Source organism: Neodiprion fabricii, chromosome 4 (genome assembly GCF_021155785.1).
Source record: "Neodiprion fabricii isolate iyNeoFabr1 chromosome 4, iyNeoFabr1.1, whole genome shotgun sequence".
NCBI lineage: Eukaryota > Metazoa > Arthropoda > Insecta > Hymenoptera > Diprionidae > Neodiprion > Neodiprion fabricii.
Genome location: NC_060242.1, coordinates 3,923,261 through 3,950,618, shown reverse-complemented (window position 1 = coordinate 3,950,618; position 27,358 = coordinate 3,923,261). Strand labels below are relative to the sequence as shown.

The following is a 27,358-nucleotide window of genomic DNA, read 5'->3' as shown; positions in this document are numbered from 1 at the left end:
TTTTCAAAAAATCTCGCAATCATTGTCAAGATATCGTCATGAAAGTCGATCTGGGTGCACCGAGGCGGTTGGAAAAGTTTGAAGAAGAAAAAAAATTGGAATGCTCCTTAGAGTTGAAAATTTATGTTTTCGTATAAAATTTTCAATTCCGTCGACAATTAGGTGCTTTCCGGAAAGCTGGATTCTAAAGCTGTGGAGGTTTTATGGATCTAGAAACGCCATCAATGAGCAGCTAGCGTCTCCGGTGACGGTTTCTGATCAGGATCGCGGATTTGAACGCTTTTGGCGGTGACGAATTTTCGGAACGACCAGAAATAATCGATCTTATATCAAATAATCTTTACATTAAATCGATTATTTTTTTGCAATCGGTTCTTGTTTTTCACTCCCACGAACGACGCAACCTCGGTGTCTTACTTAATTTTTACTCGCGGTTATTGTTCTTCGACTCGATTAATCGACGCTACGATTATTTTTATCTCAGTGGCCATCGCGTAGCGAATAAAAATAAGAGGTCGGAGGTCGTAGAATTCGGTATCAGCCGGCCGTACGTGTGTCTCTATATCTCGGGGGAACGTGTAAGATGCTGTTTGGTTTCTTCCGCACGTGAGGCCAAGAGACAGATCAATATATGAACGGCTTGTAGGTTGGCAAGAAGAGGCGCCGCGACGCTTTGCCGAGACTCTCTTGGCTCTTTCCGGCTTCTCAGCATTATCGCTCCCTGCACGAAGACCGTATTATTCAATCATCCGTAGTGTTTTCCTCAATTTTATTCGGGATTTACCCGAGCCTCGAACCAGCGATTTTAAGATTTCGGGGGAAAAGCTGGGTCAAAATTTAGAGGAAATACAAATATCGTAAATCTTACATCTCACGCGCCGAATACACGGGCAGAAATTTTTTCGGCTCAACCCTTTCGGTCACAGTCGAAAATTTTCGCGTCCCAGCCTTGCGCAAGGCAAAAAACTCTCGGGTTACAAGTTTCGATAGTGTTTTCGATTTTACACCCGCTGCGTTGAATCCGACATCTTGGATTTAGAGAATTGTCAAATTCTGACTTGAGATTCGTGATCAGCGACCCGAAAAATCCCTGGTTAACAAAATTCCGGCCAAAATATTGAGTGGAAAAACGCGTGACCGAAATGGTTAAATCTACAGCAATTGTGGCAATATTTAAAAATTCGATAAAAAATGTTACAAAACTAATAGTAAGAGTTACGAACATGCTACGTATATTCAATGCAACGGATACAAAATCTACGTTACATTTTTTATTCCGTCCGTGCGATTGAGCTGCTGATTATTGTTGTAAAAAAGAATCGATCGAGCTAGGGCAAAGTAGAAATATGCATAAAATCGTCTTTTATAATTGGACAATATATTACCGTTACAAGATCATGCAACAGAGGTCAGTGAATGCTTTTCCCTCTATACTCGGGCATCCTTGACCATTTTGTCACATGTCTGTAATATTAAATCCCTGCAGCACGGTTACGTTGTAAGGCTAAACGGATTTCAGACCTGCAACGACTTCAATTATTATATCATTATTATTATTATTTTTCAGTGAGAAATTAACTTTTTCACATCTTGACAATATTTTGTTGTTTTGGACGAAGAATAAAAAAAAAAAAAAAAAACGAAATATCGTCATCATCGATAGTAAATATTTCACTCTACTCGTGTTACGTAAAATCGTTATTTTGCTAAAAATAAAAATTTATCTATTCAAATACCAGCTTACGCTTGTTTTTTTTTTAGTTTCTTTTTTGTACGGACGAACCTGTAACAGGTCCTTACGTACGACGTCCTTTGTAAGATAAAATAAATTTCCACGGCCGATGGAAGTAAAAATGAGCGTCGCTAATGATTGTCAACTGAACTGTTCATTGAAATATTTGACAAGTCTGCGATGAAGAAAAAGAAGAATATTTAAAAATTTGTCGGAACGTGGAGAAATCATACGTCGAAGAAATACGTTGATTGGAGAGAAATCGAATCTGATTGTGTTCGTTTTTAATAAAAATTTCTAGCACAGCGTGAAATCTCTTCGGCTACGCGGCGTCGATTCGTCGTGAAAAAATCGGTATATCTGTACATCGAATCGCGAGAGGCTGCACAATGGGTCGAGGAGGGCGGTGGAGGGTTGAAATATAATCGGAACGATCGGGGGACGATGCAGCATCCTTGGTGGTGGTGGTGCACAGTCTACGGATTAGCTCGCTTATAGCCGTAATCGCGCCTATTTAGCTGCCCGCTATAATTGGAATTTAACCTTTAGCAGGCGTCCAACCAGGTGACCCGACGGCCGTCGGTCGACCTAGATATCCACCTCTTCTTCCTCCCCCACCCCCCCGTTCGCGTCACCTTCATTCAATAATTCACTCCGCCATCCACTCTCGTCTCTCGAAATATCGAGGCGGTACGACTTGCCTTTGAATGCGAGTTACGTGAGGAGATTCGTGCACAGGGTGAGGAAAAAGTACGGAAACCTCTGGAGCCGATGCGGGGTCAATTTATAAAAATTACCAAGGTCAGGAGGCAGAGAAATGCGATTTTAGACGTTGCAATTTATTGATATGAAAATTTATACACACATTGGGGTGAGATTGAGCTTCGCACTCGTACTTCTTACTTGTAAAAATAATAATTTACAAAGCTGCTATAACCGATCTCCGGGAGCACCGTTTAACATTGTTTAACTTTTGTACCACAGATAGGAACAAATATAGTCTCTTTAACGTTGCAACGCGATAAGAACACCATGGAATACATTTTTCTGCCCAAGTTGTTTCGTTTTTTTTTTTTTTTCAAATTCTTTGTTTTCCCATTATCTCCGACCAAACATCAATGAATCGGACAACAGCTCGCTTCTTTTTTACTCTAAGAATGAGGTTTTTTTTTTATTTTTTTTTATTTTGTGTATTGAATTTCAAATCGATTCCGGCACCCTTTCCAATCAAGCCTAAAAATCTAAAACAAATGACACACCGTTTTTTCGTTATTATCCATCGGTACCGGGGGGTGAGAAGTATGCGTTGGAAATTAACGACCACCCTTGTGTCCATGCAACGAGAATGATATTAGGAAAGTATCGTTACAACTTAAAATTTATACTCACATTTCGACTCTCTCTCTCTCTCTCTCTCTCTCTCTCTCTCTCTCTCTCTCTCTCTCGGTCGACGGAGTCGTTAGCCCATTTGGCTAATGGCCAGTCCTCGGTTTTCGAACAAAACTCACTCGTATGACTGTTGAACTCGGGAACGGTCGTCGTTTCGATACATTTTATTGACCAGCGAGACGCGTCTCGCAGTTGGTTTGCACATACGTGTAAATACGACGCTAAAAAAAACGGTTCTCATTCGAAGCAGATTTCAAAGAGTTTTGCCGCAGCTAGGTTATACGGAAGCGATACTTTTTTGCCTTGTCATCTCCTTGGGCGCGGGTCAAAGTACGAAATGTTCAACTTTAACCGTCAGACTTATCGTTACCGTTTTTTTATCATTCGGAAATTCTAACCGCGGACCGTCGAATTTTTCTCCAAATAATCCTCGACTTTTTACGATGCGTTCCTGACGAACGTTCTCGACGTTCAAGTCCGGAGTAGCCCGTCTATCGGCTGGATCAACGTCCCGAGGGGAATCGGCGAAACTGCTGGATAGGGTGAAGGATATACGGATAAGAATACGCGAGGAGTTAGGTACCTACACACTTAAAAAGAAGGAGGGGATGGAAGAAACATATTGTGTATATATATATATATGGGGAATTCAATACGAGTTAAACCAAAAAAATTTCTTCCACAGTTTTCCCAGGCACTGAAACAGTACCGTAAATTTTTACTGATTTTTTATTCAACTCCTCAATTATTTACAAGTATTTAAAATTATTTTGAAAAGAACCTTTCGCAAAATTCTCAAAAACCAGACATTCTTTCCAAACATTTCCGAGTCCGGGCCCATGATAGGCTGATATTTTTCTACTTTTACTTTAGTACTTTTACTTTTCTTTCATCAACTAAAACATTATTCCTCACGTGGAATATTTTTAGATCATATTCATTGCGAAGTTGATGAAAAAAAAAAGGTGAATGAGCCAAAGAATTGGACAAAATTCGCACGTTTATGAAACCGGTCTAGATATGTTCTAACATAAGTGAAGAATAGAAGTTTAGAAATTGTTTTGGAATTTTCATACCGTTCAAACGGTGTTCGACTTGACAAAAAAAAATAATAGTGTTGAAAAAATGAAAAACCAGGCCTATCACGCACCCGGTTTTGAAACGTTTGGAATAGAAAATACAGTCTCTGAGAATGTTTTGAGAATTCAAAAACAAAGTCCCGTTCAAAATCACTTTATATATATATCTACAAATAATCGAGCAGTTGAATAACAAATTTGAGCAAAATTGCCAGGTTGAATCAATGAAGATTTCAAGTTATTAAATAACCGCCAAAGACATATTGGTTTGAAAAATCCTAAGTATACGAGATTTTGCCAAAGAAATGTAAATAAAATTAATGTCACTTTTGGAGACGGGTTTGATTTTCGACCAAGATCAGAAATCGTGAGGGTCAGAGGTCGGTCGGGTCCGCATGGAATTCCCCCCTTCGTACACGTGCAAAATCGTACGTCGGCGAAAAGCTCTGGCAGTCAGAGTTCAAGAGGGAAAATTCGCATCTCTGACGCGATTCGCCCGGCGTCTAGGAGTCTGGACTCTTATATGTGCATTGCCCTCTTATTCACGGCTCGGAGGAACGCGAAGATTCGTTTCTCTCTCCCGCTCTCTCTCTCTCTCTCTCTCTCTCTGTATGGAAACCGCCGCGGGTATTGTAACACGGACAATTAGGATCCCCTATAATTGTCGGGTCGGTGCTCGACGCTTCCTGCACACTGTAATTACACGGTGTCACGTGACGACGTCGTTAGTTGTAACAGAATGGATTTCATTGTCAGTTTTCGAGATGCAGATATTCGAGGTTTATACAGTCGTATAAAATTCAGAGACCGACAGATAGATGGATTTGATGGTTTATCTTATCCATGACAATATTGGTCAAGCTTACCGGACGTTTACAAAGAGGACATGCGTGTGTGAGAGAGAGAGAGAGAGAGAGAGAGAGAGAGAGAGAGAGAGGCATTTGTTTAACAGAATGTCCTGGAACTGTGAGAGCCTTCTAAGGAGAACTTCGGTGAGATATGAAAAGAAAATACACGACAGACGGAAACGTTTGAAATAAAATGTACAACAAATTTGTGTGAAAAATATATGATCACCATCTGTGAACTTTGCGCTATCGAACTCGTGCTACTCTGCCAAAATACAAAATGGGGATCATAAGTTGAAAATAGAGGATATGAAACAATAAACGAAACAAGGTAAGAGGCATGGAGTGTGCTTCTGATATAATTGAAAGAAATTCTCGGGCTGTTTAGACAATTTTCACCGAGAGAAATTTTTAGTTCCGGTTAACGCTCGGTCCTTGACTATTTTAATTACTGTAACAAATGAAACTTTTCTCATTGTCGCAGTTTTGACTTTTGACTGGGGGTGGGGATAACTTACGTAATATATGAAAGTAAGCGGATCGTCGGATCGTCGAGCAAAAGTTTTCACGCCGATATTTGCACACGCGTATTTTATTTTTCAACTCCTCTTTCCTTCTCTCTCGCTATTTCTCTCACTATCCGCTGTAATATCTTCGCCTCGCTCTTTATTAACGCAGACCGTTTTTCTGGAAATCCTTCGCAGTTTCTATCCGGTATCCGGTATCCTCGATCCGTCTTCGTACTTTCGACCGTCGATCCCTCGCACGGTATCCGATATCCTGGACCAGCTCGCGATCGATCATGCGGCCTTAATTGATCGCAAATATATAGCCGTTTGACGTTTCAATCGATTCTCTTACGTAGCTTCGTTTTCTTCGGTTTTTCACGCGGAAGAAAAGCAATTAGAAGAAAAAACGTGCACCCCTTATTTTAGCGATTTTGTAATCGCGTTCTCATCACGAAAACTTCCCTTTCTATTAATCAATATAATAATTTGCTGTCGTGTAGTAGTCGTTACGATTATAACAATCGTAAACAATTTTAAACCTTGACGTTAATTAAATGAAATTTGAAAATTTTGCCAGTAAGATAGTCTTATTTGTTGATCGTTAAAGACAAAAACAAAATCACTGATGATTAAGGATGATTACACATGATTCTGTTTTTTCTTTTGCTTTTCTTATTCACGTAACATATTTCCTTACTCGTATATATATATATACAGTAAAATTTTTATATTCGATACTGTAAATCTTTTTTAATCATATATGAGAAAAATGTCGCGCATTCACCGTAGTCGGCAAAATGACTTTGTCACTTTTTTTTCTTTGCCTAAAACAAATATTGGAGAAGATTTCCGAGTTTCGCCTACTTACGTACGTAACCTACTTATACATCTAATGAAGTTCAAACTGAAATAACAAACATACCCGCCGCGTTTAGAAGGAAACAGGTGTCCGACCGTCTATTCTTTCCATCCGTCACTGATGTGCTTTAACTGTATGTATAAAATATTTAGTGTATATGGTATAAGTGTATGTTGGACGTATGTGGGCTTCTGGGAGATCATAAACCTGTCGGATATCAAGAGGATAAAGAGAGAGAGATCATTCTCCGCGTGTATACGGTTCGCGGCCAGAGTGCCGAAGCAGTTCCACTGTATACGTGTGTAAAACTACCGAAAACAAACAACTCGAGATGAGAAGACTCCCTAGCGTTTTATCTACTCGCAAGCTGCCGCGCTGTTATATATATGTGATAACATTAGGGTGTTTCGGGAAGAAATCGACGAGTATTTTGCGATTTTGCACCATGTCACGCTGGGAAGAATTTCATTTGTCACGGTATCTAGAAAAATTGAGTAAAACTGGTATCGTTAGAAAACTGTTTGAATATCGTTGGAATTAGGAAAAACGAGCTACGCCTAACCATTTTTCGCTATCGTCGATCCTTTTTTGGTTATCGCAACGCAAAATCAGTTTGTTAGGTTTACTCTACTTTTCTAGTTAAACGAGGCTTTAGCCTCAATTTATTCTTGCACAAGCGTTAAATTTTCGCAACAGTTGCAAGAAAATCTATCAACAGCGATCGTAATGATAAAGAACAGCAACGGATACCAGACTTTCCGTTAACAGCTAGAAAACTAATTTTCATTTTCTACCCAGAACTATATTTTTCGATTATGTTAAAACAATGAAAATAGTTAAGGACCGGAACTAAAAATTTCTCTCATTGTAGGTATCAAGAAATTCGGTGTGGTAAATTTTTCCCGGTTATACTTTCCTCGTTACGTAATACAACATATCGACTTGACGCGTCTGATATTGAAATCCACGAAACAGGGTTCTTTGGCGTTACTCTGGACCCAAAAGTACCGGGGAGGCTTAGCCTAGGATCTGTATAACTGCCGCACGTTGGCAGAGAGAAAAAGAGCGAGCGAGAAAGAGAAAGAGAGAGAGAGAGAGAGAGAGAGAGAGAGAGGGAGGGAGGGTGTCCGTATATTATAAATAGTCGGTAAGAGCTTTTGCGGTTAGTCGTTACTAACTGTTGTCGCGAAGAGATAGATAGAGAGAGAGAGAGAGAGAGAGCGAGAGAGACCCCCTCGACTGATATACATATTCACACGCTAAATAGAGAGCACTATGTTTTATTTATAGACGCGTACATAAAGGTACAGCCTCTGCATGGGTATAATAATAACGATAATAATAGTAACAATAATAACAACAATAATGATGATACGTACGTACACGTACAGCGTACGTATGCACGACGTTATATATCGTACACGTTGCCGCTGATGGCAAATTGCGACCCGGCGTATTACTTGACACGCGCGCCTCGTCGTTTTTTTGCCAATTTTCCACGTTACATATTGTTTCATATTTTACGCTGGTGGTAGGGGTATTGCGCGTGCATGCATGCGTAAATCGGTATTGTAGAAAAACACACACAAAGTACGTCATCGCGCTATATTACAACATACCATACCCAACTTACCCATTCCTAGGACGTATATGCATATATATATATATATATATATATATATATATATATATATATACACGACCGAGTTGGTCCGGTTGCCAATGGATCACGTGGAATTTTCTGTACTACATTATAATGCAAAGATGACGGTACAACAATAACAACGACAACAACAATAATAATTAATAGTAATTAATTAATCCTCGCTGCTACAACATCTCGCATCAAAGTTTATTATTCTTTCACTGTTTGACTTCTTTTCTCGAGATTCGAGAAACAAAGTGCCGATTTCTGTGGTTCTTATTTTAACAAACGTCGCGCGCTCGGACAAAAAAAAAAAAATTAACAAACGAATAAATGAATACAAATACCAATAAGAATTATTTCAGTACGTGTCGTACAATAATGAGATTCCACATGCCGTGTTGCGTAATTATGATTTTATATTGTACGTACAATCAGATTTTAAATCTTTTTTTTTGTTTTTTTTTTACGCACAATGCAAGGTGTAATATTACGTTCGATTTGTCGGTACGATTATTCGGTGTAACGTACGTTATTTATACACGGAGGTGTATACCACCTGAGTTGGAATGGAAAAAAAAAAAAAATTACCCACTCCGAGATAGATTTGACATTTCGCAGTAACTTGATCGTAATTTTTAACTTTTTACTTACCGTGCGATGCAGATATTAATATAAGTTTCTGTCATAAAATCACCTTCTCGCGCTTTGTTTAAAGAAATTATATTGTAATACAGTGGTAAATAATAATAACAATAATAACGATGATAGCAATTTTTGGATTATTTTCTCACCCCAATTTTTACATATATACATATATATAAAATTGAAAATCAAACGAACTCAACCTGTCAAAAAGCTCAACTTTGTACAGAATGTTTGTTCTCTTTTTCCACTCGAGATATAAATTTTCTTTTCATTTCAAGAGAGCCTATTATAGTTAGTTCACTTTATAGGTCGTGCCTTATAACGGTGTCGAAAATTCAATGTATCAGATATATATTTTTGTTCACGGGGGGCGTAGACCCCGGGCGTGAGTTGAAATTTATGCGCGTATCATTTAGCACGCCCACGATCTTTCAAGGATGGCTCACTCTTTGAATATACGTATTTTGTGTATATATATATACACGTGTAACCACCTACTTATACCTACGCCGGGTGAAATGCTGGACAACAGAGAACGGCAACACGAGCAGCACGTGACTGTGACTTAAGCTCGACTTATCCGCCACGCGAGCTTCTGGCACTCGAGGTTTTATTTTTATATTTGGATTCACTTTTTTCTTATTTATGTTTCTCCTTTTAGCCCCGCTTTTCTATTATTTCGACTCTTTCATTTCAGTTGTCGTACTCGCCGCTTCATCGATTCAATTACACCGTTCGACGCGAATTTTCGATCTCGGTTTTTCCGGCGATGTCAAATTTTCATTTCTTCCACGCAGCTTGAAGAGAGGAACGAATAAAAAGAATTTTATCGGGCAAAGTTTGCTTTTGTCGAAATCAGAACGATGTTTCGAATCTTAAGAGAAATTACCCATTTTATGAAACATTTATTGTATACGATAATTAAACAAACTTCAGTTTTGCGCTCGGATCGCTTTTATTTAAAATTTAACGATTAATCGCAGTTGAACGGAAACATCTTCTCCTCTTCTTGAGCTTGTAATTAAATAAATAAACTTTCATTCCGTACATCGAATAATAACGTAAATTTTCAATTGTTACTTGTAAACTTTAAGTTTCTCTTTTTAACGCCGATGAATAAGCCTTGAATTTTGTAGAAAAAATCAATCTTACTATATACAGGTTTCGGTGGTGAGAAAATATCGTACGCCTGATGGTTAATTTAAACAAATAAGAATGAAAATTAAAAATAAAAATAGTATCGCCCCTGTACACATATTTACACGGTTGCGCAACTTATACTTTGGTATATTTTTAAATTTTGTTGTGCTTGCGCAAACCGCGCGAAAATAAGAGGAGTGAGAAAAGAGGGAGAAGGAAAAGAAGAGACAAAAAAAAAAAAAAACAAGAAAAACGAAAATTAAGAAAAATTAAGTAGAAACCGATGAAAAGGAATGACAAAAATTACAACTATGTGAGAAAAATACCGAAAACGGGGGCAAAAAAAAAAAAAAAAAAAATAAGAAATACTTTTCGAAACAAATGAACAACAAATATAAAGCAGTACAGATTTTTGGAACATTTGCGTTTGTGTGTGTGCGTTGTGTTTTTTTTTTTTTTTTTTTATAAATAATTAATCGTTACCAAATTCGTGAAACAAATACTTGCGGCGAGGAAATCAGCTTGCGGGGTAAGGAAGAGGAAAAAAAAAAAAAAATAATCAATATTACATTCATAATAACGAAGTAAAAAATGAGGCAGGGTCAGGTGAAACAGCTGACACAGATTGCAGGTATAGGAGCGGAAAATTTGGGGCAGCACGGTTATACGTAGGAATGGTAAATGGTCAGGAGCCAAGGCCTTGACTCGGTTTAGCTTACAGTTCGCGACTCGAGGTGATTTGCCACGGCTGGTGGTAAGGTTTAATACACCGAAACTCTCTGCACTGTTAGCTGAGCGATGATGAAAATCGCTTGATCCTCCTTAACTTTTTCGCGATACACGTTTAATCCAAATGCGGTGGAAGAAAATTGACGCGGTAACGAAATAAAAAATTCTCAACACCGATGACGATTTTCCGATAATATTTTCGGATCGTGAATTATTGCTAAATAGAATACTGTAATGCGTTAGGGTGGTTTTTGATAGAGTTGTTTTTGAACTTTTACTATCCCAGGAGCTTAAAAGCTTTGTAATTGGTAAAAGAAATTTTTTTAAATTTCGGAAAATTTTAGGCTTCTATGTCAACTGTAAGACAGTCCGCTTTGCGGCTGAGCTATTTTATCTTATGGAACGCAACACGGGGAAGAGACTTTTTGTTACTCCTCGAAATTTTATGAGCCGTTGGAAAATGGACATTTTTTTAGACAATTTAACGCTCTGCTTAAAAGCTCCGATGCATAAAATTCGTTAACGAAAACGTTCGTATATTAAGTAACGTTCAAAATTTAATTTTTATAAAATTATCGTTCTGTCGAGTGTAGCTAAGAATTAAACGACTGTATTCTTCGTTATTTTCGGTATACTCGTCAATGATTTAAAAAATTTCAAAGTAGCGAACAAAGTTTTTCCCAATTTTATTTCCATAAGATATTTCGATCACGAAGCGGGGATTTCGTATATTTGAATTTCACCACCGTAATACGACGTCTTTGTATACCTAAATACAAATTTCTTCTTGAACTGAAAGCCCGGAGTTATTGGAGTTTTTACGAGAACGTTAAAATTCAACTTTAACGGATGAATTTTTGTTACGTTCAATGAAGGACAAAAAAATTTCTCCTCGGATTGGAAGCAAGAAAATTTGTTTGCAATTGATAAAATTTTGCAAGTCAATTTAGTTAAATTTACCCACATCGGAGCTACGTTTGAAAAACTTTTGCTTCGATATGTAAAATTTCTTCCCGTCACTTACCGAAGCTGACATAAAAAGGCTTTGTCGTTTATCCCGTACTAATGATAACTCTACAGCTTTTCGCGTACGTGTATATATAATGTACACGGTTTTTTCAGCCCCCTCCCCTAAACGCAAAAGATTGATTTCAACTTGGCGTATATCCAGGAAACTGAGTGCTGAGATTTCTATTCGTTTCTCATTGCTTGTGACATGTCGTTTTTATTTATTTAGTTGTTTCTTTTATTTTTTCCCCATCGTACTATTTTTTCTTCTTCTTCTTCTTCTTCTTCTTAAATTCTTTTTCACTTCAAGAGTTGTCGCTCAAAAGATCGTGCTCGCTTACGCGTGTATAGGTACATAATATTAATGACGTGAAAATTATTTATTTCGGTGTTCACTGATCCTGCCCGTGAGCTTGAAATATACCTGACGTGTGAAAATGACGCAAGGAATTATATCCAATCGCATGTCGTAGAAGTAAAAACACCTAGTTGAAATACGTCAATACGAAAATAGAACGTATTTCGTATTATATATGGTTTTACATTATATACATATGTCTACGGCATCGAAGAGATGCGAAGATTAATCAAAATATTTTTATGCCTCATTACACCTATGTATTATACTCATATACTGCACGCTTACAGAAAATTAATAATGAGATTACAATGTGAACATAGTATTGAACATGACAAATTTTACGTAATCAATTACATAAAATGGTTCAATGTATACGAGGAAATTAACAATAATCGACGCAAGTGTCCTTATATATATATATATGTATTATGGGTATAATGGAATTACAAAGAAAGTAAAAACAAATAAAAAAACTAAGAGAAATTATTAGAAAAACCGAGATTATAGGAGATGAATAATAACGGTACAGAAGCGAACTTCTCGCGTACCTATTACACAAAATTTGGTATCTGGCCAAAAGTGAAGAAGAAAAGAAAAGAAAAGAAAGAAAGAGAGGAGAAAAAAAAAATTTTAACGAACGAACGAACAAAACCGATTTGTCTACAAATGAGTTTCGGAGTTTTGGAACTATTATAGTTTTGCGAAGGGTTGAAAGGATTGAAAGTTCCTTCGTATAATAAAACGGTGGGAGTTTTATTCGTTGCGATGATTCGATGATGGTGCAGAAAAATAAATTGACGTTAAGGTCTCATTCGACTGATGAGTAAATGTGGAAAACCGAACAAACATAATACGCGAATGTTTGCAATAACTGGATAACGTGTCATCGACGACGATAGTTTGGCTTAAATAGTTACATTTGCGTAAAATTTCAAGGATTTCATTGATGCAGGTATCGCGATTTCACCATAATTTGGTAGTGGTTCAAGAGTCGAAGGGGTGAACCAACCGGTCGTAGCGTCTTCGGTCGTCCTCCGCATGCATTATCATCGGTGCAATTTGGGAATCGTGGCTGAACGCTTTTGACGGAGGCTTATCGAAGCCGACGTCACGAGGGAATTGGGGCGAAGCGGAATCGACGATCTCTGCAGTCTTTGAGAAGGCCTTCCTGCTACTGGCAGCGTTTACGAAACGATATCGATTCTCGCCTCCGTTAGCCAATGATCAATCTCGAGGTTGCGAAGGAGTGGAAATACGCGTAGAAAGAAGAAGAAACCGAAGAGCAACGATATAGAATTTTTTAAAAAGCCAAAACTTGACGTATAGAATTTAAAAATGGTGAAAGTCGAAGTCGAATGGAGAGGTGAAAGATTAGAAAGGTCGGAACGTAGAATGCCAAAATGCAGAGTCGTCGGAATTCCTCTCGATGATATAGGATCTTGTGCAGGTTCTCGATTTTTCTGTTCCATGTTTTTTCTCCTTTCTATACTTTCTCTTTATGTGTTTCGACTTACCATCTATCCAATTTTCCGCACTCGAACCTTCCACATTTTTAATTCCATATTCTGGTTCTTCTATCGAACAGCAATCCTACTTTTTGTTTCTATCCTTATCCTCTCGAGGACGACAAACATGCCCGAACTCGTAACGCTTACGATTATTAACGTATCTTGTTTATTTCTTACATACATGATGCAAGTGTAGTATAAGAAAATGATTATTCCCCTCTTGATCATAATCATCCAGACAGTTTACCAGCACATTTTTTTGGTTAACTCTTTCAGTCATAGAAGTCAATATAATGGCACCCTTTGATTTTTCGTGTTTCTTTTGTCAATTTTTTTTTACATTCCACGCAGAGTTCTGAGATTTTTTTTCGTATTTTCAGATAAAAAAAAAAAAAAAATACTCGAACTTTGAAATGATTAGGATTTTTTTGTGAATTCGTAATTGTTTATAATCGTTATGAGCAATCATATGCAACGGAAACGTGTTTTCGTAAATGTAATTCGCTGGCGGAGAAATTTGATAGTAAACGTACAGGTACTAAAAACGCTTGGAATTCATTGGTTGACAAACAGAGATCTCAGAATTGCCGTTAGATTTACAAATAATCAATGCATAGGGGTAGTTTTTATCCTCCTTTGGGGTGCACATATATAGTATTGGGGGTTGCACCTATTTATCAGCCTAAAATCTTAATCTCTCAAAATAAATATTCATATAAATCTCGTTGAATTGAAATGATAATTCATCAGTCCCGTTTTCGCACCATTTTAGGGGTTGTCTTTAGTTTTAAAAAATTTTTGACATCGGATCCCCATTCCGCGTCGCAAAGATACACAGGAAACGTGTAATCGGACTTCCGTGCCAATGAAAAAAACAAAAAAAAAAAAAAAAAAAATGAAAAAAACTGAATCGCATGACTGATCGGCTTTGGCGATAATTTACCTCGGCTGTGACGTCAAAATTCAACCCTCGCAATATTTACCATCAAATATTGTTCAAGTCATCGTACGTCAGTTTGACGGTCAACAGGTGAACCTTTAAACACATCCTGGGAACAACCTTTATTTCCAAACCTCTGCACTCCGTGTCTTGTACTTCTATCTAGTCAATAATAGAATCACAAGTTTTTGGCAAATTGTAAATTCGGCAAGAGAGCTAGACATAGAGAGAATGAGGGAGGGAGGGAGGGAGGGAAAGAAAGAGAATTAATCGGAGAGCGCTGCAAGCATCGAGAAAATGAGTCTTAGCAGGGGGGGTCTTGCAGGTTTAATTCTATTTATATTTTCATGCGCTTCGTATTTATAGTATATATATAATTTTTCGTGAGACCGTAACGCGTTGGCCAGAAATAATGTATCCTTCTGCCGAATTTATATACGGTGTGTCTATACATGTATACGTGTACCTACATGTATTATATATTATATATATATCCGCAGTTAACGATCAGCTTCCGTGACTCAAATTCGGATTTGATCAACGCGCAGAAAACGAAATCGGATTTTTTAATCAACGCGAATTGGGACGCGACGAAGAATTTATATTTTACAGGTAACTTACCTGCCAATGGGAATGAGAAAGTTTGAAAATTTGAACGAGCGTTTGATCGCCGTGGATTTCGACACGCAAAAAGTGAGAATCTTTCGCGCATTGGCAATCGGACGAATGCTCGTGTCACACTTTTTTGCACATTTCGCATACCTACGCGGGACATCGGATGTGTGCAACAACGGTGAGGTCGCCACCGAGACACGTATTGATCTGACGGCGCGCACGCACCTCGCCGGTGAAGATCAAGCTCCGTTCACACCGCGAGTACTCTACGTACACCGTGTACATAATTCGGAATCCGCGGATTCGAGTTTATGTCAGGGTGGTCCTCGAAGAGGCATTTTTTGAATTTTTACTATCGGCTATCCGCATAATTAACAAATAATTCCATAATTTTTTCAGACTTTTATCTTAACTGTAGCCTGTGCACCAAAGAGGGTGGATTTCTTCGCTCAAACCTTTCGGGGGCACGTCAAATCTACCCAACGGATATAAATGAAATTTGGTAGAGAGAGGTTTTTTGGGTAACCGATGACAAATGTGAACTCAAAATTTGAAAATTCAAAGTTTCTGATCCAATACGGTGGACCAAAACCCCAAAAGTCATTTGACACTGCCGTATTGGAACCGCCATTTTGAATTCTGTAATTTCGAGTTTAGATTCGTAATCGGCAGCCTCGAAAACCCCCGCGTATTGAATTTTATCAAATGTCTTCTTGGATTACGCCCCACCATATCGGATCCGCCATTTTGAATTCTATAAACTCGAGTTCGGATTCGTAATCAGTGACCCAAGAAACCCATCTATATCAAATTTCATCTAAATCCGTTGGGTAGATTTGACGAGCTCCTGAAAGGGTTGAATGGTATCCACCCCCTTTGGGGCACGGGTCAGAGTTGAGATAAGAATCTGGAAAAATGAGGGAATTATGTTCGAATCATCTTGAGTCGATTCGTGGCGCGAGCCGGTAGAAATTCGAAAATAACCTCTTCGAGAACCACCCTGTAAAATAATACGTTTGAAGATGTCGAGAGACCAAATCGCGGGGAAAGGAATTCGGAAAGAAGAGAAGGGGAGCGAAGTTTAAACGCAAAATTAATAGCTGTCATAATCGACTTAACGATCGAACCGTGTGGCCGGAAACGAAGCGCGTGTCGCGATGCGTATAAAAAACCTGGGACTGGTACGAACACCGGTTAATTATGAAAAACATAAAAAATCAAATAAAATTACACGTGTACTTGACACTTGATTTTTTCTGTTTCTTCTTGTTTAATTTTTTTTTTTTTTTTCTCTTTTTTTACACAGCCACGTATTCATTGAATTTTAGGTTACATACCGTACATATGTATCTGATTAAGCTTTACGATTATTTGCAAAAGAATGAACACCGATGTTAGAAATTATTGAGAGAAATTTTTGTGTTGCGGTTATTGCGAACGGTCCTTGAGTATACTAATTTTTTTTAAAGAAAATTAAATAAATTTTGTGGTACGTGTCGCTGTAGTTTTTGATTATGGTTGTTCGATAAAATGTTTCCTTGCAGTTACTTTTGGTGTAATTTAACGACGATAGTATTAACACATTGACGTTAAGGCCGATTTCGATCTATAATTGCAAAAAAATGCAGTCAACTAAACGAACAGATTTGATGTTTCAATGTCGAGAATATGCAATTTCCACGGTGATGTTCAAACCGTTATCTTAACGATTCCCTTCGTTCTACCAGAACTTCTTACAAGCTGTTGAAACTGAATTTTTCAACTGGTTTAATGCGTTTCACGAAACATCGTTGCAAAATGTTTGTCGGTCTTTGCGGCAGGGTGACGATGAGGTCGGAATAGTCAGCCGACGTGAGGTTTCAACAGGTAGAACCGATATCGGTGTAGAGGAAGGAGGGATCAGTTTGATTGGTTGTGCAGGTCGCGTGTCCGCGGTATAACTTTGATGCATTGAAGTGCAGCTGCAGCTCCGCAGAAATCCCGAAGGTATTTCTAGCTTCGAGTCACGTATCCGAGTGCAGATGTACAAGCTAATATACATGCACGTATGACTTGTCGTACACCTATAGACGTGTGACGTACACATACTCGTCTGCAATAATGCCCGAGGTGAAAACCGCGGAGGAATCACATCGGGACTTTGGGGAAATCGCAGTGTAAGCGGTTTTAAGGCCTGTCGTATATTGCCACGTATTGAACGCGAGCTGATGTACGAACAACAAATCTGCGGTTAAAAGTCTATTTGCGTGAACCGATATTTCCAAGGTATTACAGAAGGTGGCAAGCCTGAGTCGACGTCACACCTACGAATACGTGTAGCTGTTATAAAGGCTTTGTAATTGCGAAACGCTGCGTCCGGATTGCCAAAACGATCCGCGAATTATAGAATATCACCCGTGGATACCTTCATTATAATTCTGCCGCAAGGCAAATAACCGGGCGATCCGCCGCGGGTCAAACAATATATTATTGTATTTGTAGATTTCTGTTTTACCGATAGAAAACGGTCGGGGTTATCGACAGGCTTACCTACCGAACGCGCATGCGCGAAACAATCGAACTCTATTGGTCGGCGAGTTCCTACCGCGGCGGTATATATCTCCATCCGATCTGCTGGACAGGGGAGCCAACTCAATCGGAAACTGAGCACGAGATGCCAAATTATTCGCGTCTCGAGCGACGAATTGATACTCGTGTGTTGCCACCGAATGTTATTCGACAATGAGAGTTTCCCAATCACGGCAATTGCAACCGTTCGAGAACTGTTTAACCGGGAACAATGGAATTCGCATTACTCACATAACCTCCGTAAAAGCGACGTTTAATAAATGAACCTTGAGGTGGTCAGCCTGCGTGAAAATACGACAAAACTCGCGCATGCGCAATCGGGCACTCGATCTGCAGAGTTTCACCGTTTCTTTTCCGTACATATAACGAATTCGACGTCGATCAGGTTGGCTATTTTTATTAATCACAAGAGGACGCGAAACGACCCCGATTATAGACAGTAAGAAAAAAAAAAATATTTAGAAGTTTTGGACGTATGAATGATAAAATTATACCCGCACAGCCATTTCGGTGAATCGATTCGAATCGGCGAAAGGTTGATATAAATTTTACTTGGGGGAAAAACATTTGGCGAGGAATTATGGATAATAAGTGTATTGTATACCTTGTACAAAGATTGGCGAATAAACTAACTCGATTGATTAATGGATCGCGATCCGGTTTCAATCCTCCGCCGACGGTAATTTCCGCTGGAAACGAAGATGAAGAATATATATATATACATATATATATGAAGCAGGCGACGAGGAAGACGAAGAAGCCCTGGATCCGTGACCTGACCTGACCTCGACCCCTGCACGGCGGCAAGTCGATCCGGCGTATAAAGAACGACGCAGTTTCGTCGCCGTCGGCTTTCATGGCGTCGCGACGTCGACGTCTCGTCGTATCGTCGTCAACGGCGTCGGCCTACCACGATCCTCCCTGTTTGCCATGGCCCGGAGATTGACATAATTCTTAATTTATTTTTCATCTTCTTCTTGTTGTTAGCAGTTCGCCCGGTCAAAAGAGGAATTTGTACATGGTTTTTTTTTTAGAACAATTGAATATCGTACTGTAAGTTAGGGTGACTTATAAATGACCGAAAGATTCTTTGGATTAACTGGTGAATCGATCGAGACAACTGCGAAATAAAATTATTGCCAGTCACTTGTGGAACGATATGAAAAAGTCGTTGGTAATCCTGCAAAATTTGCGGTATTGTGGTGAAAGCTAAATTACCGTTTCACTTCATTGATCTTATTTATCGAGGTCTGTGCCGTATCGTTTTTTTGTTGATTTCCAACGATATCTCAAGCATTCTTGACGATTTGCAGTGATTTTTTCGTATTTCTTGTTTTCGAAGAGCAATGAAAATAAATGATAAACGGGTGATGGTAGGATAGAAAATGATTGAAAAAATTCACACCACAAGGTACAAGATATTGAAATAAAAATCACTGAAAAATCAATATCAACAAATCGAAATCGTTATAATTTGACTTCCAAATGCAGAGTCAGTTCCTCGTTAATTCGCCCACGTGAAATAAATCAACCCTCGATCGCTTCGTTATTTTTCTAGTTAATTGTTAGAAAATGGCGATAACGTTTCGACCAATCAACGTGGTATGTAATTACGAATGTAGCGTTTTACGAAAGTTGTTATTAAATATTCTCGCAGGGCGTGCACGGGGTTGTGATAGAATTTCACGCGACAAATATCCCGGTTAGCGTTTTAAATAAATACACACACACACTCACACACACATATATATATACATAACTCTTGACACCCTAGCCATACGGCGACGATGACGTGTATAATTTTGTTACGTTTATATCCCGCGCGTTATAACCGTATCATATCGCGTCACGTGTTTCGTTGCATTAAAGTGTGAAAAGAGCGGGCTTGTAAGTACGAACGCACAATTACGGAAGGAAACAAGCCGGCGTTAAAAATGTGCTAATTGGCGAACCGTTTGGCCTCAGTTCTTATCTCCGTTAATGTTTTATTCAATTATAACTAACCGCTTAGTTACCAAGCCGACGTAATAATATAATCGTTATACGTATTACACACATTATATATACATTTCACGCGAACCTGATGACGATAAGATTTCTTCAAGGTGACAGTAAATAAATTTTTGACAAATACTGAGAAAATAAAAAATGATGGACTTGTAAATATAATATATATATATATATGTATAAAAGACGATAACAGCCAACTGCGGAATTGTCAGGTACAATTTGCTGTTGATTGGGTAACGATTAATTGGTCCAGGATACAAAACAAAAATGAACTAATATATACGTAAGTCCGCAAAGCGCGCACGTAAGGATAAATAAAAAATATTACAACAATTGGTAGGGACCTCTAAATATTTTCAATTTTTTTTTGCAGTATTTGTCACAAATTTTTCGAGGGGCCCCTTAAAAAAAATATACGTTAAAAAATTAACTACTCCGATCTACAGTATACTCGATTTTCTTTATCACGTCGAAGCATTAAGCGTAGAACCATCGTTTTCTAATATACTAGTTATCAGTTTTAATTAACGTGAAGTTTTTTCTCTCTGCTTTCAGGTGGTCCTTGTCTTCATACTTAGTATAGCATCGCTCATAATATACTTCATCGACGCTTCCAAGTAAGTATCAAATCCGAGATTGTTCAACCCGATTCCTTTCAGTTTTTGTATTTTCCACTCGACTAGTATATTTGAAAAGAAAATTTTGTATTCAATCGTTTTTTCCTTCCTGTCATCCTCTTATCACCGCTCGTACAAAAACTTTCCAATCAAAGGTCTACATACGCGTATGTTGATTGTTGATTTCCTCAACTCACGCCGATCGACAGCGGGGTGACTAAACCTAAGACTGTTTGAATTAACGTAAAGTTTGATTCGAACTGTTGCAGCGAGAAGGTGGAACGGTGCCAGAAGTGGAGTAACAACATTACTCAGCAGATAGACTTAGCTTTCAATATATTTTTTATGGTCTACTTTTTTATACGCGTAAGTATAACAACCCAACATCAGCTTCACCTTACGTATAATAATACATTCTACCCACAACTCAGGCAATGCGATTCTACGTAGATTTTACCTAAAAATGAGTAAATAACATTTTTCATTCATTACTTTTTTGACATTTCGTTTCTTCTATCCAACGTCTACGTATACGTTATACGCGAAAGCAATAAGAAAATCGCAAGAACCGCATGCGGCCATGATTTACCGATTACCTACCGGTAAAGTAACGAACTACAGTCGTCGAGCACTTGCCGCAGTCACCTGTGCGCGGTACTTTGAGAGCTTTAAAGTAAACTACGAGGGTGGAGGCAAGGTGCCTTCGGATCTCAACGAGGAGGGTAACGAGCGTGCAGACTCTCGAGGCAAGCCCGTGCAGCGCAACATGTTTAGCGAAATGCATTCAGCCCCGAACAGAGAGAGAGAGGGGGAGAGAGAGCGAGAGAGAGAGGGAGAGGAATCAACGTTAGCTTGTATAATTAATTTGCACAAGGTCGGGGTGGGGGGGGGGGGGGGGGACGTTATTTTAATTAGAAGCAAAGTTGCTACATCTGCGATGTGGATTTTTTGTTCTCTGCTCGTTTGTTTTTTTCGAGCCAGTTTTCTTCATTTTTGTCCATTTTCCTTTTCTTCGAATTAAACGAGCGATCTGAATTTTTTAGTTTATCGCCGCCAGTGACAAGCTGTGGTTCATGCTAGAGATGTACTCGTTCGTCGACTACTTTACGATACCACCGTCTTTCGTCTCGATTTATCTCGACCGGACGTGGATAGGACTGAGGTTCCTTCGAGCCCTTCGACTGATGACCGTTCCCGACATCCTACAGTACCTAAACATATTAAAGACGTCGAGCTCCATTCGTCTCGCCCAGCTCGTGTCGATTTTCATCTCCGTATGGCTAACTGCCGCCGGAATCATTCACCTGGTATTTATAAACATGATACACGTACCTATAGTATATTGCAGACGTGACGGAGAACCACTTAACATGTGTATAAAAATTGTCATTAAAGTCAATTTTTATATCCATCCTGCCTTACGGCAAATTTTTACATTCAAATATCCCGCGCGTCGATGTTTTATTCGCCAGTGATCCCGTGACGCGCGGGGCGCGCGTAATATGAAATGTTTATTTTATGTAATACTGATATTATGTACTTATTGTATGTTATCGAAGCTTGAAAATTCTGGAGATCCGTTCGAGTTCACGAATCCACAGCACCTGTCTTATTGGACCTGCGTCTACTTCTTGATCGTTACTATGTCGACGGTTGGATACGGCGACGTTTTCTGCCAGACCGTTCTCGGGCGTACATTCCTAGTGTTTTTTCTACTCGTCGGTCTGGTAAGCGAATTCTTTACATTTTATACTTATATTATATACCTACATAGTGTCGTACTTTCTTCGTGATATTCGTGACTATTTTTATTTTTTTTTGGTTTTTTTTTCTACTCTTTACCACTCTCAATTCTAAAAATTGTTATTACTTATTATTATACATACATATAACATGTATGTGTATGTTCCCTTATCGAATACGACTAACTATTATCCGTGTCGTATAGAGTGTATAATATAAAGTCACACTTGATAGGGAATTAGCGATCACTGTCTACTCTCAGGTAGCTTTTCCTTTGTTTTCTCTTGTAGTTTTCTGGACAAAATTGGAGAGTCCGTATATCAACGAATAAAAATTGTTTTCGTTATTGTTATTTTAATTTTTTCTGCATAATGAGTAAAAGTAAATTTGCAAATCATATTTGTGATTCGATCATCGCCAGGAGACAGTGATCCGCTTGTAACGCAAGAAGAGCTTTAAACGATTCGAAAATTAGGGGTAAAACAAATGAAAAAAGAGAATCATTTGAGAAGGTGAAAGTTTTATCGTTGAAAGGAATATGATATATATTATTATACATCCATGTGTAATATATATATACTCGTTGCAGCAGATAATTGTCTATTTATACATAATTCTCAATTGTTTTATTCTCACCTCTTCAGAAATTTCCTTGCTCTTTGTATACTTTGCGAGTCACCGCGATTGCTCTGTATCTTCCTTCTCCTCGTCATTATTATCATCATCATCGCCATCATCGTCATCATCATCATCATCATCTTCTTCTTCTTCTTCTTCTTCTTCCATTCGTCTTCACGTTCTTCCTCAAGCCAAGTGCCTTAAAGGGAAAAAAGAAAGAAAGAAAGAAAGAAAGACAAAAAGTGAAAAAAACGGACATGAAAAATATACAGTATTATACACGCGTGCGCGCAATATTATTGCAAGTTTTATTATTACAAGAAAAATCAAGCCTCGTTAATATAATTCTAATACTCTGATCACGTTTTATTCACGCATCTTGGGCACACGCGTGTATTTCTTATCCCGTGACTTACCAATTACTGCCACGCCTAATCCCCCCCCATTTTATACCTATTTAAACACGAAAATAAACACGGCCATAATTAGGATAAATCGCGAATTTTTCACTGTCACGTAAGACGGCGATATTATCTGTTTGTTTTTCGGTTTTCAAACGATGTTATCGATACCTCGTGTCTTCATTCACGTTTTGTATTTCAATAACATTGAAAGGCTTAATTTTTGAACGACGAATACTCAATTAATTGAGTTTGAATGGTGATGCATGCTGTATGCACGATCAACTGTATCCCGTACAACTTGTATAATAACGACAGTTATTTAACATTACCCTGGTTTTTCAATGACGTACCAGGGTGGTCCTTATATGGGGTTAAAAATAAAATTCACAACGGAGCCTGTGAAGTCGGTTCCAAATGGTGAAAAAAAAAAAAAAATGTCCCAATTTTTTTACATATTCATTTCATTCCCTTGGTCTCCATATTTAAGCGGGAAGATGCAAATTATTCAAAATTATACTCACTCGCTATATTTCGTACACAATTTTCTTTCAAGGTTATTCGCAGGCTAAAAAATCCATATTTTCGAATATTCAGGGAGATTTATCTTCTTTTTAGCGACAAAAAAAAAAAAAAAAAAATCGTTTCGTCATTCAGACATAAACAAAAAATTTAAACGAAACATTAGCATTCGTTTAGTCAGCACTGTAATGGAACAATCCATACGTCAACACTACGTGATATCACAGTCGACGACATGCAAATGTTGAGGTGATTTTTTTTTTTCACTTAATCTGATCATTTGTCACTTTGAAAAAACAAAAAAACACGGATTAATTTAACGTAGCACACATTTCTCACGGAATAGCCTGTTTATGATTTTTCTTTCTTTTTCACCGAAGGGAAGATGAATCTCACTGAATATTCGAGAATGTGAATTTTCTTGCCCGCGAATAAACTTGAAATAAAATGAGGTACGAAATATAGCGAACGAGAATATTTACGAATAATTTGAAACTTACCGCTGAAAGAGGGATACTAGGGGAATGAAATGAAAATTTGGAAAAACTTGGGGAATTTTTTTTTTTTCACCATTTCACCGTGAATTGTTTTTTTTTTTTTTTTTTAAACCCTATTATACACATATAATACCTGTAACGTATAGTGCTAATCGTTATCCAAAAATGAAACGTAAACGATTTTATACAGCAGATTGAAAAATGAGGATTATTGCAACAAAAAAAAAAAAAAAAAAAACGGCATTTTTATACGTCGAGTAGATAAATTGACGGGTACGTGTATCACCCTTCAAACTCAAGCTGATTCTCCTTTCTAATTATTGTAGTGTTATAGTTATCCGTAAATCTATACCATACATGTGCATTATACATATCGTTCGGTTATTAACGTTCCCCTTACACTTGTTGAAAAATAATTTGAATAATTTAGGAATCAAAGATCTATTTATGAGACCTGCAAACACGAAAACGGTAATTTGATAATTGATCTCATTTTCGTATCGGAATGGTTGAATTTGTAAAGTGGGGGAGGAGATTTATTAGAAAAAAAATTGATGGAAATACTTGTGATTATATAAAAATTTAGAGCTAATTAAGAGCTTCCGATATACGTCGAGATTAATTGCCTAGAAAACACCCCTCGAAGAAGCAGATATGAAAAAATTAATTTCATACGAAACCTTAGATTGTCGTGTTGAACGATCGAAGATCTTTATGGTCCCCTATTTGACATTTTTCAATCCGCCATCCTTAGTCTGTAACAATGATAAAACTACCCTTCAATTTCTCGACGCGAAGACGCAAAACCATTAAAATTCTAATTTTCCAACGACACATTTAGCTCAAAAATCATAAGATTCGTATTCTGTTAAATCGCTCTTAAATCGTTGAACATTTTTACATAAATAGAAATTCGCTGCGATGAATTTTAAGAGTGGATCGTGTGTTGTTAATTCTTGAATCGATCAACGTTTCGCCGCAATCACGAATCCGCTGTCGAGAATTTTAAAAGCAGGTTCATTTTCGTCACGGACTAAAGGCTGCGATTAAGAAATGTCATTCAATCGATTCTGACAATTTTTTTTTTCATTTCTGCTTCTTTGAGGGTTGAATATTTTCGTAGAGGTATTTTCCGGGCAATTAATCTCAACTTGCATTGGAAGCTTTTAATTGGCTCTAAATTTTCATATCACGAAAGCTAGTTCTCCACTTTTCAAATTTGATCATCCCGATACGGAGGTTAGATAAAAAAATGTTGTTTTTCGGGTTTGCGGTGTGTAATAAATGGTTCTTTTATTTCAAATTTTTTCCAATTTTTTTCTTAAACAAGCAGGACGGTCAACTTTACGGACGTCGTTAATTCATGTGATTTCATCCAATCATTCAACAGGAAATGAAAAATGATCTTCTTGTTGTTGTTGTTGTTTTTTTTTTTTCCTTTTTTTTTTCTTCTTTATTCATCTCTAATTCTTCTTACCGTCCCGGTACGATTCAACTGAGTGGAAAGCAGAAGAAAGAAAGAAAGAAAGACGTACAAAAAAAAAAAAAGAAAAAAGAAAAAATGTAATAAACATTTAATTCCCTTCGCCCGGTGTTTCATTTGACGGGCAATCTTACTGGATGATTCTTTTGGCAGACATTGGATTATTCATGTATTTAAAATAATAAGCAACAGATAATAATGATGAATTTCTTGAAAGCTACTACATAACTATTTATGTACAACGATAATTGTACATGCATACCTTTGCCTACCTACCTACCTACATCTTTGCTTCTACAAAGACTTGCTTCGCGTTATTTCTATTCCATATAATTATATATTTCATATATTACCGTTAATATATACCTTATACCCATTTACGCGTCTGGATTTTATACAAAGTATATACTTGTATTTAAAAACCCATGCCAATGTGAAAAAACGAAATAACTGCAGTTTAAGGAACAGCTTACTTTTCTGATACTCCCTCATCGGCATTTACATTATATTTTACATATATATACATATATATGTATATCCGATTGAAATTATTATTGTTATTATAATTACCTGCATTTCATACGGTTATTTATACATACATGTATACATCAGGGCGGTTTTCTTTAAACTATTTTTTTTCTTACTTACTCACCCTTCGAAAAGTTAGTTTTCAGCCTGAAACGAAGCCTCGTGAAACCGGAACTTGGCAGTAAAATTCTAAAAGACGCCTCATCCGGTTTGTATTTTTCAAACACTCTAACCGAAATATATCGAAAACTGTACAAGCTGGGAAGCTGTTGTTGGTTTCAATTTGTAGACGATCGAATGTTCTTTAAAAAATGTCCTGACTAGTACGTGACATTATTTGTATCAGCTTGGAACACGGGTGAGGATAAAAATTTACAATGTAATAATCATCTTCGTTCATTTATTCAGTGCACTCGACTTTAAACGTTCGTATCGAACGCAAGATGAACATTTAGGTGTACGGTAATCTCGGACCTTTTGTTTTATAGAAAATTTGATTATCTAAAAAATGAAATCACAAACAGCTTTCCCAACTTGTATAGTTTCCGAGATATTTCGGTCGGAGTGTTTGTGAAATTCAAACCGGATGAGTCAGTTTTTAGAATCTTTCTACCGAGTTCCGATTTCACGAGGCTTTATCTGAGGCTAAAAACTATAATAAATTTTCGAAAGGTACGTAATCAAAAAAAAAGTTCAAAAAAAAAAAAACCATCCCAATACATACACATGTATATAAATATATTATGTCTCGTAGTAATACGGAAATATGATATATCTGTAATAAATTCAATCCGCCCTCCGCGATGTATACGAAATATTTTCCATTCGCATTGCACAATATTTACGTATAAAATATATGCATATATATATATATATATATATGTATATATACATACACACACACACACACACACACACACATAATATATTCACTTGCGAATCGAATGAAACGAAAGAAATTTGTGACAAAACAAAGTACAAGAGAAATAAAAGAAAAAAGAATCAATCGAAAAATCGATTCTTGGCATTTTTTTTTTTTTTTTTAATTTTTACTAAACAGCAAAAAAAATATATATCACATCGATTCTACGCATCATTATCGTCATTGTGACCGGCTGGCTAAATGACTCTGCCTTAAATGCCTGTACATTATATTACAATATAATATACCTCTATGCATATTCGTATCTGCCGCTCGCTCTTTTTCGCTCAATTCGTAATTCGTCGTTCGCCATATTTTGCCCCCCCCCCCCCCCCCCCCCCGTCCATTTTTCCACTCCGACTTATAATCGCCGCCTGACAATGAGTTTAAAAACTGCGGATATTTATATGATGTATCTACCTTGCCTACTCGAAACCTA

The 27,358-nt window shown here is 37.6% G+C and overlaps 1 protein-coding gene across 50 annotated transcripts in view; it reads left to right on the top strand.

The window, feature by feature from the left end:
* Positions 1-27,358, top strand: part of LOC124180462 (calcium-activated potassium channel slowpoke) — a 110,534-nt gene that overhangs the window by 11,067 nt on the left and 72,109 nt on the right. For 30 of the 50 annotated variants that reach the window (XM_046566036.1, XM_046566017.1, XM_046566034.1 and 27 more), the window contains exons 2-5: positions 20,144-20,205; positions 20,475-20,571; positions 21,249-21,512; positions 21,765-21,932. In XM_046566036.1, the coding sequence (XP_046421992.1) occupies positions 20,144-20,205; positions 20,475-20,571; positions 21,249-21,512; positions 21,765-21,932 (591 nt within the window). Of the gene's footprint in view, positions 1-20,143; positions 20,206-20,468; positions 20,572-21,248; positions 21,513-21,764; positions 21,933-27,358 lie in introns of all 50 variants that reach the window. The other 20 variants (XM_046565999.1, XM_046566026.1, XM_046566025.1 and 17 more) reach the window with 2 other exon arrangements.